Source organism: Anolis sagrei, chromosome 11 (assembly GCF_037176765.1).
Source record: "Anolis sagrei isolate rAnoSag1 chromosome 11, rAnoSag1.mat, whole genome shotgun sequence".
NCBI lineage: Eukaryota > Metazoa > Chordata > Lepidosauria > Squamata > Dactyloidae > Anolis > Anolis sagrei.
In genome coordinates this window covers 5941818-5956829 of record NC_090031.1, presented here as the reverse complement: position 1 = coordinate 5956829, position 15012 = coordinate 5941818, and the positions used below count along the sequence as shown (strand labels likewise).

General features: G+C 44.5%; 1 protein-coding gene across 4 annotated transcripts in view; it reads right to left on the bottom strand.

Moving 5' to 3' along the window:
* Positions 1-2515: 2515 nt before the first annotated feature.
* FKBP15 (FKBP prolyl isomerase family member 15) overlaps positions 2516-15012 on the bottom strand; it is a 42539-nt gene continuing 30042 nt past the window's right edge. For all 4 annotated transcript variants that reach the window (XM_060757446.2, XM_060757449.2, XM_060757447.2 and 1 more), the window contains 9 exons: positions 14270-14406; positions 13838-13993; positions 12717-12869; positions 12532-12624; positions 10704-10814; positions 8357-8464; positions 7343-7884; positions 4992-5088; positions 2516-3329 (listed from right to left, as the gene is read on the bottom strand). In XM_060757446.2, coding sequence (XP_060613429.2) covers positions 3252-3329; positions 4992-5088; positions 7343-7884; positions 8357-8464; positions 10704-10814; positions 12532-12624; positions 12717-12869; positions 13838-13993; positions 14270-14406 — 1475 coding nt within the window. In that variant the 3' untranslated portion in view covers positions 2516-3251. The remainder of the gene's footprint in view (positions 3330-4991; positions 5089-7342; positions 7885-8356; positions 8465-10703; positions 10815-12531; positions 12625-12716; positions 12870-13837; positions 13994-14269; positions 14407-15012) is intronic.

Sequence of the window (15012 nt, the reverse complement as noted above, 5' to 3'; positions counted from 1 at the left end):
GAAGAGCAAGAAATAGAAAAATAAGAAAAAAAGAAGTCCTTTTTCATTCACTTCTTCCTGGCAAGGAAGCATGGCGTTGCTGCCCGTCACCGAAGTCCGAACGGCGGAATGCGGGATCTGCTACGAGTCCTACAAAGAGTCCACTGGCGGGCAGGTGCCCAAACTCTTGTGGTGTTGCCACTCCGTCTGCCTCTCTTGCCTGGGCCATTTGGTGTGCCAGAACGGCACTTTCTCCTTCGTGGTGTGCCCTTTCTGCCGGATGGTGACCCTCGTACCCGAAGGAGGGCTTCAGGCCCTGCGGAACGATGAAGCCGTTCTGCAGCAAGTCGTTTCTGGCCAATTGGAAGTCCAAAACGAGCTGGGCAGTGACCGCAACTCTTCCAGGGTTTCTAGTCAATCTCCTGAAAATGACTCAAACACAGCTTTGGATTTTAATTACAGTTCGGCCGTCTTTACCATCAGCGGTTTCGTTCCGGCCTATGCGACGGCGATCCATCCCGGAGTGGGGATGTGGGGCAGGTTCCGTTTCCAAGAGGTCTGCAACGCTGTGCTGGTGGAGCTCCCCCATAGAGCATCCGGCCAAGACTCGGAGACCCCCACATCCGTGGAGAACCTACGGCTCTGCTTCGCCATCACCATCATTCTTCTTATTGTCTCCGTCTTCTTTGCCTTGGTCTTCTTGAAGTAGACCTTGGCGATTCAATGACCAGAAGCCCACGTTTTCCAACCAACTTAGGGAGGTGGGTATATTTTAGCTCGGAGAAGACAAGACTTACAGGTGACATGTGAACAAACTTTAAATATCTATAGAAATGTCTTGTGGAAGATGGAACGAGAATGTTTTCTGCTGCTCCAGAGACTAGGGCTGTTGTGGATGAGTCTTTTTGACCAGTTGGTCTGTGTTTTGTTTTGGAATACTATTTTGCTGCTGTTAAGCATTTTTGGTTCTTTTGAGCTGTACCTTCATTAAACTGTTGTTATTTTGCACTTGAGACTGACTTTGTGGCGTCTGTACCTTGACAAGGGCACAATGGATTTGTCCGTAATATTAAAAATTAATACTTTTAATATTTTTTATTACAAAAGTGTGAGTCAAGTACTGAAAGAATGAGTAGGCTGAAGCCAATTAGAATTAGTGTCATCCTGAATAGAGTGAGGTAAACCTCTGTGTGAGAGAAGCCTCGCATGAGAAATCTCCAGTGTAAAGGTGGCTGCATGTAAAGCTACTATGGAATAGTGCAATGACAAACTGTAAGGTCTATGGAGTATGATATTAGGTGAAGTCTAGTCGTGTCCAACTCTGGGGGTTGGTGCTTATCTCCATTTCTAAGCCGAAGAACTGGCGTTGTCCCTAGACACCTCCAAGATCATGTGGCCGCCATGACTGCAAATACTAGACAGGTTTGCGGAGAATTCACCATGATGTATAGGAGTTATAGGTACTAGGATGTATAGTTCACCTGCAATCTAGGTGCACTCTGAACTCCACCAGCGATGGACCTGGAACTAACTTGGTACACAGAACCCCCATGACCAACAGAAAATACTAGAGGTCTTTGGAGGGATTTATAGGAGTTGTAGTTCACCCACATCCAGAGTGCACTATGAATGCACACGCACTATGAATGCACGCACAAGGATGAATCTGGACCAAACTTGGCATGCATACCTGATATCCCCAAATTTGAATACTAGAGGGGTTTGAGGGGCATTGGCCTGGACATTTTGGAGTTGTATTGACTGGGATTTATAGTTCACCTGCAATCAATAAGCCTTTGAACTCCACCAAAGATGGAAGTGGACCAAGTCCTCATGACCAGCAAAAAATACTGGAGGTCTATGGGGGAAATTCACCTTCATTTGGGGGAGTTGTAGTTCACCTGCAATCAATAAGTCTTTTGAACTCCACCAATGATTAAATGGACCAAACTAGGCACACAAAGCCCTCATGACCAGCAAAAATTACTGGAGGTCTATGGGGGAAATTCACCTTCATTTGGGGGAGTTGTAGTTCACCTACATCCTGAGAGCACTATGAACCCAAACACCGATGGATCTGGACTAAACTTGACACATTTGCCTGAGATGCAAAACATTTGATTACTGGAGGGGTTTGGGGGGAACTGACCTTCCTTTATGGAGTTGTAGTTCACCCAAAAGCAGAGATACTGACCTCCAATAAAGATGGAATTGGACCAAAGTTGACACAAAACCTACTGGTGGGGTGGACTGACCATAATGGGAGTTGTAGTTCACCCTACAACAAGAGAGCTCACTGAACCCCACCCATGATGCATCTAGAGCAAACTTGCCCAACATAACAAACGTTAAATATCAATGGAGTTTCACGGGGTTAACCTAGAATGATGTGAGTTGTAGTTTACTCACAAACTTTGTTTAGAAGATGGGTTTCAAGATGAATTACTGTATATGAAAGCCTTCTTTTAAAACACGGTGTCAACAGAAGGCACAGTCAGGATGAGTATAATATCCATGTTCACAAAGGACAAGAAGATATTGAAATAGGACTTTAATTGCACTTTTACTGTTCAAGACACAAAATCAGATCTCAGATATCCCATCCGACGGGAGGTGAGGTTAGCGTTGCAAAGGTCCGCTTTCAACGGAAGGTGATCCAAGGCAACCAGGCAGAGGAACGCTCCTCTCTTGGCCTTTGGATGCCCCAGGAAGTTCATTCCACAGAAAGGGATCTCTGCCAAGAGCATCGATTTGGCTCCTTCGCAAAAGCCGAGAAAAAGAACCTTCAAGGGGGCCAGCTCCCCATATGTGCTCTCACTGTGCAAGGAGGATGCTTTCGAAACTATTCTCCGATTCCATTGTGCAATCATTAAGACAGAGGGTTCGGAGGCTGGGGGAAAAAGTGTCAATGGGGTATATGGGGTGAAAGCGAGGGACCAACAAGAGAAATCTAGCACCACAGGGCTTTCATTTCCTCTGTCACACAGGAGGGGGGAATTGCAATCCTTCCCCATCTTTTTCTGTAAAGAGGTGTGAGATGTATTTGCATAAGTAGTCCAGGGTTAGTAATTGGGGTGGGGGTGGGGGGGCATGGCAGAGAGATGGAGGGGAGGCTTCTACATGAAACCCTGGCCCCAAAGAGTGCAAGTGACAAGTCTCCGGTCCCAAACGGACAACCCAGGGAGGTCCACAGGAAGAAGAGTCCCAACCATTTCGGCGCCCAATCAAGGACTGCTTTGCCTCTCCGAAGTGTCTTCGTGTGAAAAGCCCAGTCAACCCAACCAGTCCAAGTTGTCGTCGTCGTCATCGTCCCCAAAGAGCGGGGTGGGGGGAGGCTGGCCCTTGAAGCTCTGGGAAGGTGGGGGATAAAGAGAGACAGGGCTAGGTTGAGATGATAGGGCATAGACAAAAGCTGAATTATGGGATGGCAAGGACTGGGTTTTGTGGTGGAAGGAAGTAGATGTTTCCACAGCAAGCTGAATGAGTTCACATACCCTAAATGCTCATGTATAAGAAATGCTAGTCAAAAAATCAACCCAAAAAACCATAGGTCAATGTGACTACTGAGCCATCCATCCCTCAATCTAACCCTTCACCTCTCTCTTTCTATCCATCTATCCATCCATCCCATCTATTCCTCTATCCATCCTTCAATCCCTCTCTACCTCCATCCATCCATCCCTAGATCTAACTCTTCATCTCTCTCTTTCCATCCATCTATCCATCCATCCATTCCTCTATCCATCCCTTGATCTCTCTCTTTCTCCATCCATCCCTCGATCCATCCATCCCTCGATCTAACCTTTCATCTCTCTTTCCATCATCTATCCATCCCTCCTTCTATCCATCCCTCGATCTAACCCTTCATCTCTCTCTTTCCAGCCATCTATCCATCCCTCCATCTATCCATCCTTCAATCTCTCTCTCCATCCATCCTTCTATCAATCCCTAGTTCTGACCCTTCATCTCTCTCCTTTCCAGCCATCTATCCATCCATTCCTCCATTCACCCATTCCTCTATCCATCCCTTGATCTCTCCCTCTCCCTCTCTTTCTCCATCCATCCATCCATCCATCTATTCCTTTATCCATCCTTCAATCTCTCTCTTTCTCCACCCATCCCTCTACCTATCCCTTTATCAATCCTTCGATCTAACCCTTATCTCTCTCTTTCCATCCATCCATCCATCTACCCATCCATCCCCCATCTATCCCTCTATCCTTCAATCTCTATTTTTCTCTCCATCCATCCCTCCATCCCTCTATCTATCCCTCGATCTAACCCTTCATCTCTCTTCCATCCATCTATCCATCCATCCATCCATCCCTCCATCTATCCCTCTATCCATCCTTCAATCTCTCTCTCTCTCCATCCACCCATCCCTCTATCAATTCCTCGATCTAATCCCTCATCTCTCTCCATCCATCTATCCGTCCCTCTATCCACCCTTCAATCTCTCTCTCCATCCATCCATCTCTCCACCCATCCATCCATCACTCTATCCCTTTATCCTTCCCTCAATCTAACCCTTCATCTCTCTCTTTCCATTCATCTATCCATTCCTCCATCTAGTCCTCTATCCATCCTTCAATCTCTCTCTCTCTATCCATCCACCCCTCTATCTATCCCTCTACCCAGATATATAAACCCCACTTGACTAGTTTCCAACAGAAACTACCTTTGAGGATGCCTGCCATAGATGTGGGCAAAATATCAAGAGAGAATGCTCCTGGAAGATGGCCAGACAGCCCGGAAAACTCACAGCAATCCAATCTGTGTAATGTACAAGTTCAAGGCTTGTATTTTGTTCAGATTCTGTCCTGTCTTCCTTCTTTTCTTGTCTTCCTTCCTGTTTTCCTTCCTTGATTCACCAGCAGTCTATTAACCTTAGCACAGGTAAGACTTCATATTTCTCAACTGGCTGAGCACTTTTTTGCCTTCTTCAATGCTGAGACACTTCATGCAAAACCCAGCTCAGAATTAATGCACAAAAACACACACACACTCCTCACCAATTCTTCCTCTTCCTCCTCTTCCGGTGGCCCTCCTGGTGCAGGTGACTTAGGCGCTGCAGCTTCAAATAAACTATCCTTGTCCTCGAGTAGGAGGCTGGAAGGAATGAGAAGGAAAGGCTAAGGCCAAGTTCACTTTATTAGCTGCCAGTGGTGTACTTAACCAAAAATAAAGCTGTAATCTATACACATAGCAAATGTGTGTGTGTGGCTGGAGTGTCCCCATGCCCCACTTCCACAGCTATAGCTCCCACTCCTCGGGGGACACCAATAGCCCGCCTTCCAAGGTTATAGTGAGTGTGGTGAACACATCCAAGAACCCTACCAATGTCCTCCACCAACACCACACTGACCACCACCTACAAGGACAGTTTCATTCTAGGTTTTTTGTTTTTCCTCCACCACAGACATCCCAGTGTTTCTGACTCTCTCCATTGTTGTGGAATTTGCATGACCCCATCCACTGCCTCTCCCATAACCTTTTCCTATTCTTTTCTATGGCACACAAGCAAACAGAGGAATTGATCAGCAACTGAACATACTAGAGAGGTTTGCGGAGAATATACCATGATTTACAGGAGTTGTAAGGACTGGGAGGTATAGTTCACCTCCACTCTAAGAACTCTGCCAATGATGGACCTGGAACTAACTTGGCACACAGAACCCCCATGACAAGCAAAAAATACTGATGGTCTTTGGAAGGGTTTATAAGAGTTGTAGTTCCCCTATATCCAGAGTGCACTATGAAACCAAACAATGATGGGTCTGGACCATACTTGGCATGCATGCCCGATATGTCCACATTTGAATACTGGTGGGTTTGAAGGGGTATTGGTCTGGACATTTTGGTTCCCCATCGTTGTCCCTGTGAATCGCACATATGGTATTTCCTGCGCAGACAGTTCAGAATCTTACAGAAAACTTACTAGACACTTTTAGGTGGTAGCCCCGCCCACTCTCCCCTTGAGAGTATATATAGCCAGTGGGAGGGGCTACTGCCTCAGATCCTTTCATCCGCCGCCATTGCAGTAGCTATGAATCTTTCTCTCATTTTTCTTCATCTTTGACTAGCGTTTCTGGACTGTGTGAATTTTTACTATTTTATTTTTATTTTACTCTAATTTTATTTTTTATTTTGTCGTGGCCTGGACATTTTGTAGTTGTCGGCACTGGGATGTATAGTTCACCTGCAATCAGTGAGCACTCTGAACTCCACCAAAGATGGAATTGGACCAAACTCAGCTCACAGAGAACCCATTACCAGCAAAAAAGACTGGAGGTTTTTGGGGAAAATTCACCTTGATTTGGGGGAATTGTAGTTCACCTACATCACGAGAGCTCGGTGAACCCAAACACCGATGGATTTGGACCAAACTTGGCACACAGACCTGATATGCTGAAATTTTATTACTGGGGGAATTTAGGGGGAACTGACCTTCCTTTATGGGAGTTGGAGTTCACCCACAACCAGGGAAACTGTGATCACCACTGATGATGGACCTGTACCAAATTTGGCACACAGAACCCTCATGATGAACTCAACCTACTGGAGGGATTTGTGGGGACTGACTCCCCATAATGGGAGTTGTAGTTCACATTACAGCCAAAGAGTGCATCTAGAGCAAGTTTGCCCAACATAACAAACTTTAAGCACTGATGGAGTTTCTGGGGGTTAACCTGGCATGATGATGATGATGATGATGATGATGATGATGATTATATTATATTATTATACTACATTTATACCCCACCCTTCTCACCCCAGCGGGGGACTCAGGGTGGCTTACAATCCATGGCATTCAATGCCGCATTACACGTATAATAATAAACATAACATATGAATTTAAACAATTAACATATGAATTTAAACATACAATAATAAACATGAGATAATAATTCGAATATAAATACAATAACAAGTTTAGAAGTAATTCAAATAGAAATACAACAAAAAAGCTTAAAAGTAAACATACAATAATTCAAATATAAATACCAAAAAAAGCTTAAAAGTAAACACTGAATCCCAACCAAAGTGGGCTGATGGAAAAAGTGGCCTTTTTAAATGATGTGAGTTGTAGTTCACCCACAAACTTATGCATTTGGTATAATTAAAAAAATGACTTTTTCAAATAACCCAGTCATACTGGAAATACATAAATAAATAACCAAAAAATAAAGCTGAAAGGCAGGAATGAATTCTGGTGTTGAACCATTTGCTACTTGCATGTCTCACCATTAGCTAGGGCTGATGGGAATGACCTTCAAGGACATACAGGTATACAATGTGGTTCCCAACTCATGGAGGGTGATTAACTCTGAGCTACAGGCATAGTATCCTTGCTTATACTCACCTGGAATCCACTTGGGTTGGACCGGATACTGACGTTTGCTCCTCTCTGGCTGAGTCTGGTTTGCTGGATGGAGGAGGAGCAAAGGTAAGGGGCTTCTGGCTTGGAATATCTGGACAACTCTCTTCTCCTCCATCCTGGACTATCGTAGGTAGTTTCTCCTCAGCTTCTGCCTTTGGAAGCTCTGGAAAAGCAATGGCAGTGTCTATTGTGTTAGTTTTATCCTCGGTGTCCACTGAGTTGCTTGCCTTCTCCTCTTCCTTTCTCTCAGTGACATCCAGGCTCAGAGAAGATGTTATGGTTGGATCCAAAGGCAACGGAGGCTGCTCATCATGTGTTTCCAAGGCTGAAGATGTCACTCTGGCTTGGCTGTTGTCTGGCAAAGGACTATCACTTGGAGGCATGGAAGATTCTCCTGCCGTTGAGTCATGAGGAGTATCGCTCTGGAGCACGGCTCGGCTTGACGTTACGGGATCCTGCCCTTCTTCTTCACCACTAGACTCATCCTTCTCCTCTTGTCTCTCTAAGAGCTGCAAAGTTATGGTCTGGAATGGAGAAAAAAGGACAAAAAGGAGTTGTTGCTCTGCGCCTTGAAAGAGATTCTGTCTAATGACAAACCTCTCTTAGGGCTTTCTTGGCCTAGGTTTACACAGTCTGCTGCTGATGTCCTCAAAGACCACGACAAGGTGACAATCCATCGAGGGAGACTGAGACAGTGTCACTTATCCAAAGTCAGCAGAATTCTAAGTCCAACATTCAAACTGGTGCACCACTTAACTACGCATTCCCTTGTTATGCTAATCCAAAACCAAACTTCAGGACTTATGGCTAAGGAAGATACTTAGAAGACATTTAGAAGTACACAAGCCATAGCTGGCTGAGATTCCCAGAGTGCTTAGCAACTTCTCTTTTCCCCTTCTGGGACTGTCGAGAATAAACTGTACGAACAGGAGAATAAACTGTAAGCAAATGGGGTTAATCTGCTCAGCATGCACAAAGATGACAACATTTCTTTACCTTGATGGTGTTCATGACAATGCCAAGAACCTCTCTGCCGGTATAGGACTCCTCCAACTCGAATTCGCTCCGCAGGGATTGGAACACCCCATTCATGATCTTCTTCACCTGTAGAGAAGATGGTCACGTGGTAAAGAGGAATACTGACACAGCAATGGGCTGTGAAAGTACTGCTTTGGTGGGAAGGTAATAAAGGTGCCTGTGCAGTCATGCCAACAAGACTGGCCTGGAAATCGAAAAAGAGCTCCTTCTCATGGCCAGAGTTAAGCCCTGCCTCCAGAACGCTGGAGATGAAAGGGGAAAGCTTTGTTACATGTATGTCATTGTTATTCCACTGTTGTCATACACCAGAGCAGGAACACCTCTGACTTTAAACACCACACCAGCTTGGTAATATTAGCAAGCAGTTTATTGTAGAAAATGTGTAGGCAAAGGAGTAAAAAGTAGCAAAACAGTTAAAGTTCAATATCCAAAATAGTCCATCAGCTTCAAAGGGAAACAAGATCAAAGAATGCACCGAAATCCATGGAATGAGGCACTTGAAACCATGGAACAAAACAGCAGGAAAATCCCATAGGTAAAAAGTTGGTACATGAAACTCAGAGCATTTGAAACCAAGACCGTGATAAAATAACAACATTGCCTCAACTGAAGCAATTTACTCCCATGAATCATTATAAAGCTTTTCCAGAACCCAAAACCGAGAAGAAAGCATTCTTCATGCCCTTCCCACTAGATAACAGTTTGTTATCTTCCTTTTGTTTTAGACAAAGTGATCACTTCAGTCTCTGAAAGTTCTGCCTCTGTTTACTAAAATTTCGCTTTCTGTCCATGGTTTCACTGTCTTCGCCCTCATTAACCTCTAAACCTGGCAAACCAATCTCAGCATCATTTTCAGGCAGTTGCTCTGAGAAAAGTGGTGAGAGGTCTCTCTCGGGAATGTGGCCTTGGGAATCTTTCTGAAACAACTCAGGCATCTCTTCTGAACTTAACTCAGGCCCAAGCAAGTCGTCATCCCCAGGCCCATCTTCAGGAACGCCATTCCCATTCACATCATGAACATCAACGTGAACATCCGACACAATCATACAAGTGACATACAACTGTATTAAAGGTATTGAATGTTTGCCTATCTGTGTATCTTGTAATTTGGTCTGAGTCTCCTCAAGGAGATAGAGCAGAATATAAATTATTATTATTATTATTATTATTATTATTATTATTATTATTATGGGCTAACAGGATAGAAAATGTTTTGGTATTCTGATATTATTGGATTATGGCTCCTGTACGCCATGAGTAGCATTGCCAACTCTGGAGGGTTACAACATTCACCGAGACCCTTTCTGCCTCAAGACAAGTGTCAGGACCCTTCCCTGGCTCTATTCAGAGTGAAGACAGAGGGGAGCAGAAGACAGTTCCATCTTGTCTTTACTAATAATATAATCTATATAAATAAAAATGTAATGTTCGTTTGTGAGATTAACAGAACTCAAAAACCACTGGGTGAATTGACACCAAATTTGGACACAAGATACCTAACAACCCAATCTATGTCCTTCACTCAAAAAAATTGATTTTGTCATTTGGGAGTTGTAGTTGCTGGGATTTATAGTACACCTACAATCAAAGAGCATTCTGAACTCAATCAATGATGGAATCAAATCAAAATTGGGACACAGGACACCCATGACCAAAAAAAAAAAAAAAAAAAAACACAAGAAGGGTTTGGTGGGCATTGATGTTGAGTTTGGGAGTTGTAGTTCACCTACATCCACAGAATACAGCGGACACAAACAATGATGGATCTGGACCAAACTCTACACAAATGCTCAATATGCCTAAATGTGACCACTGGTGGAGTTTGGGGAAAATAGAATCTTGACATTTGGGAGTTGCTGGGATTTACAGTTCACCTAGAATCACAGAGCATTCTGAACCCCACCGACGATAGAATTGGACCAAACCTCCCACACAGAACCCCCATAACCACCAGAGTGGGCCACAACAACGCATGGCAGGGGATGGCTAGTATAGTATATTGTATATACATATAATATTTATAATATTATAATGTAATACAATATAATACTAGTAATAATCATACAATAATTATAATTATATATTTACATTACATGTAAATATTACAATGTAATGGTATAGTGCAATATAGTAATATATAATACTGATATTGTACTGTGCTAATAATATAATATATTGTATGTATATATACCTTGTAAGCTGCTCTGAGTCCCCTTCGGGGTGAGGAGGGCGGCATATAAGTGCCGCAAATAAATAAATAAATAAATAAATGAAAATATTCCTGAAAGTGCAGAAAGGGACTCACCTCTTCGGCAGAGCCGGCAGGTGATTGGCGGCCAGCCCCCTTCTCAAGCGCCTGGATTCGCTCTTCATAGCGGGCTTTCAGAGGTGCTATTTGGGACTGGAGGGCCAAATACTGGTTTGCAGGCAGCGGATGCAGACAAAAATAAAGGTAGTTAGTATGAGAAGGTCTCCAGATGATACACTTCTGGCTGGAAGGTTTATGAAGTCATTCAAACTCCCAGATAAAACCCTTACATGCATTTTAATATGTGCATCTTATGGAAATGTGCTTTAACATGTGCATCCCATCGTACTGTATGACAATGCATGCGCTTGAAATGTGTTGTGACCTACCTCAAGCTGTGAGGAGGAGCGGATAACAAAATTATAGAATCCTAGATTTGGAAGGGACCTCTAAAGATCATCTACATGAGGCATGGACAAACCTTTTGACTTGGGGGCCACATGGTGGGCTGGAGTGGGGTGGGTGGGCCAGGAGGTTCTTTCCAAGCCCCCTCCCTGCCCTTCTCTTTCTCTCCTCTTTTAGAGGCAGAAAGTGAAGGAAAGACAGGAAATGTTTGGATCGCAAAAGGGTTGGCCTTGGTCAGGATGAGATGGTGAGTGAGAGAGAAAAAGAGCATCTATTAGACCTACTCCTGATATAGAATCCTAGAGCTGGAAGAGACCCCAAGGGCCATCTAGTCCAACCCCCTGACAATCAAAGCACTCCTGATAAGACAGCCTCTGTGGAAAAGCCTCCAGAGAAGGAGACTCCACCACACTCAGAGACAGTCTTGTCCACTCTCCAGGAAGTTCTTCCTAATCTTTTCAGTTGAATCTCTTTCCCTTCCATGGGAACCTATTGCTCCCTTGTGCCCTGGTCTCTAGAGCAGCAGAAAGTTGGTTTTCCCCTTCCCTCTTCCTCCTCCTCAATGGGACACCCTTTGACATCTTGAAACATGGTTCTCATGTTCCCTCTCTACCTTCTCTTCTCCCACCTAAACATCCCCCAGGAGAAAAGGCGGAAGGAAAAAGAGAAGGAAGGGAGGGAAGGATGGAAGGGAATGGAGGGAGGGAGGAAAGGGAGAAGGAAGGAAGGAAGGAAGGAAGGAAGGAAGGAGAAAGAGGGAAGGAGGGAGGGAGGAAAGAGGGAAGGAAGGAAGGATGAAAGAATGGAAGGGAAGGAAGGAGGGAGGGAGGGAGAAAAAAGGGAGGTAAAGAAGGAAGGGAGGAAGGGAAGGAGGAAGAAAAGAGAGAAGGAAGGAAAGAGAAAAAGGGAGGAAGGAAGGTAGGAAGGAGAAAGAGAGAGAAGGAAGGAGGGAGGAAAGAGGGAAGAAAAAGAGGAAGAGAAGGATGGATGGAAGGGTGGAAGGGCATGGAGGAAGGGAGGAAAGAGAGAAGGAAGGTAAGACAAAAGGGAAGAGAGGGAGGGGAAAGAGAGAGAGAAGGAGGGAGGGAAGAAAGGATGAAAGGGAAAGAAGGAGGCAAGGAAGCAACGAGGAAGGAAAGAGAAAAGGAACTAAGAAAAGGAGGAAGAGAAGGATGGAAAGAAGGAAGGACGGAAGGGAATGGAAGGAGGGAGGAAAGACAAAAGGGAGGGAGGGAAGAAGGAGAAAGAGAGAGAAGGAAGGAGAGGTGAAAGAGGGAAGGAAGGACTAAAGGATGGAAGAGAAGGAAGGGGGGAGGGAGGGAGGAAGAGGGAAGGAAGGAAGGAAGAGAGAGAGGGAAGGAGGAAGGAAAGACAGAAGGAAGGAAGGACAAGATGGTGAGAGAAAGGAGGGCCTGACAAAAGAGCCCAATGTTCTAGCAAGACCTATTTCGTAGGAGATGAGAAGGGCAATCCCACTGACCTTGGCTTTTACAGATTCTAGCTGTTCCACTTGCTCTTGCAAAGTCGACAGTTTCTCATCCTCCAAACTCCGGGTTGCTTTGAGCTGGGAGATCTAGAGCGAAAGACAAAGCTGAGTTTTCTAACCCATGTGTAATGCTTCCAGGTTTCAGCTTAGGTCTCTGGAGAGAAGAAAGGGCCTCTTACCTTCTCTTCCAACTGGGAGACCATCTCCTGCTGAGCGTCGCGCTGTTCGCACACTTCCTGATACTGCCGCACATGTTGCTCTTTGGCAGCGCTGAGCAGGCGCTCGCATTTGGCTTCCCACTGCAACTCCAGCTCCGCCTGCATCGAGGCCATCTTCCATTTCCCCCCAGAGAGACACAAAAGCGAAAAGATCCATTAATTTTTTGTATTGTCGAAGGCTTTCACGGCCTGGGGCATTGTGTGGTTTCCGGGCTGTTTGGTCAATGTGTTCTGCAACTGTGGCTGGCATCTTCAGAGGATCTGATGGTGGTAAAGCAAGTATATATATCTGTGGAATAATGTCTAGGGTGGGAGAAAGAACCAATGTCTATTAACCAAGTGTGAAGGGTGCAATTAGCAAGCCTGATTTGCAAGTGTTTGAGCGGGATTTCTTTTCTGATGTTCCAGTGACGAGACATTGATGGGCAACCTTTTGAGCTTGGTGTGTCAAAGTTTGCCAAAAACCTGAGCATAACTTGGGTGGGGTGTCAACTTCGAGAAAAAAACCCTATAATTTTGCAATATTTATAGATTAAATAAGAAAAATGTATATTCCATGTTGAGTTATGGAGTGAACAATGCTCAAACGTGCAGATGTTAAATTTGTAGAGCCTTTTACAAATTTAAGGATGGAATTAGATTGGTTCTTATAAGGTGTACTTCTATGTATGCGGCCACATGTGGCCGCGTGTCATCAAAAATAGCCATGCGTGTCAGTGCTGACACACGTGTCATAGGTTCACCATCACGGGACTAGAACATAATGGAGCAGTGGATTAAAGCTGCAGAGAAAAAAAAACAAGATTCCATCTCAACGTTAGGAAGAACTTCCTGTAGGTAAGAGCTCTTCGAGAATGGAAGGTGCTCCTGCCTTGGAGTTCAGAGTCTCCTTCTCTGGAGGTTTTTGTCAACAGAGCAAGGATGGCTATCTGTAAGGAAGGCTTGGGTGGTGTCTTCCTGCCTGGCAAAATGTGGACTGGATTGGCCCTTGGGGTCACTATGATTCTATCTCAGGCACTTTGGGATTTCTCAAGGAATACAGATGGGTCTTCTTATGAAAGAGCAGACCAGTGTTATTTCACCTGCTCCGAAGCCGCCTGGTCAGTTGACGTCCGACCCTTTTTCAGAAGCTGCCGGAGTTTGTCCAGCTCCTCCTGGTATGATTTGCGGATCTCATCCATCTCTTCTTCGGCCTGCTGCCTTTCCGCTAAGGATTTCTTTTTCCTCTCAGACAGATTCTGAAGCAGAATTGGGGGGAAAGATGAGAGAGAACCAAGTTAGGATGGCAGACTCCTCCACGATTTACAAAACATCACTGCAAAGGATGGAGTGAGGGTGCCTTCTTTGCTCCAAAGGGATGCATATGGTGTAACATGGGCACAAAAAGAGGGCGGAAGGGTCGGCGCAGCGATTCTAATGCCCTCCTTTCTTCCCCATCTTATAGATGTCACTTTGGAAGAAAAAGAAAAGAATTCATAGGGGAAAAACTTAATATATATATATTTTGGACTCACCTTCTCTAGGTTCTCTTTCTCCGCACGGAGGTCAGTTAGCTCTTCCTCCAAAGCCGATACCTTTCCATTCAGCTGCTTGCGGCTCTGCTTCTCCACTTGGAATTTGCTCTTAGTGTCTTCCGACAATTCCTGGAGCTCTGCAAAGGGCATGGTTGTTGTTCTTGTTATTATTATAATAATAGTATTTATTTACCTTCCACTTTATTTATATATTTGTTGTTGTTGTTATAATAATATTTATTTACCTTCACCTCGGGGGTGAGAAGGGCGGGTTACAAATAAAATTCTCAATAATCTATGCACACAATAAAAGTGAAAATATGTATGTGTGCGTGTGGCTGGGGTGTCCACTTACACAGACCAGCTCCAACTTCCACAAACAGCTATTAGTCAATTTCATTTGGAAAGGCAAAAAAGCCAGAATTGCTTATAGGAACCTTATTGATAGGAAAGACATAGGGGGCTTGGCTCTGCCAGACCTCAGATACTATTATGAAGCAGCCAACTTTAGTTGGCTAAAGGATTGGATCAGACTGGAAAATAAGGAACTGCTTAACTTAGAAGGACATAATCTAAGATATGGATGGCATGCCTATCTATGGGATGAAAAGGACAGGGTGAATAAAGAATTCAATAGACATATAATAAGAGCCAGCCTTTTGGCAACGTGGAAAAGGTACAAGAGGGGATAGAGCCAAAAATCCCCTTATGGTTGCATCCACTGGAAGCTGTGCAGAGACTGG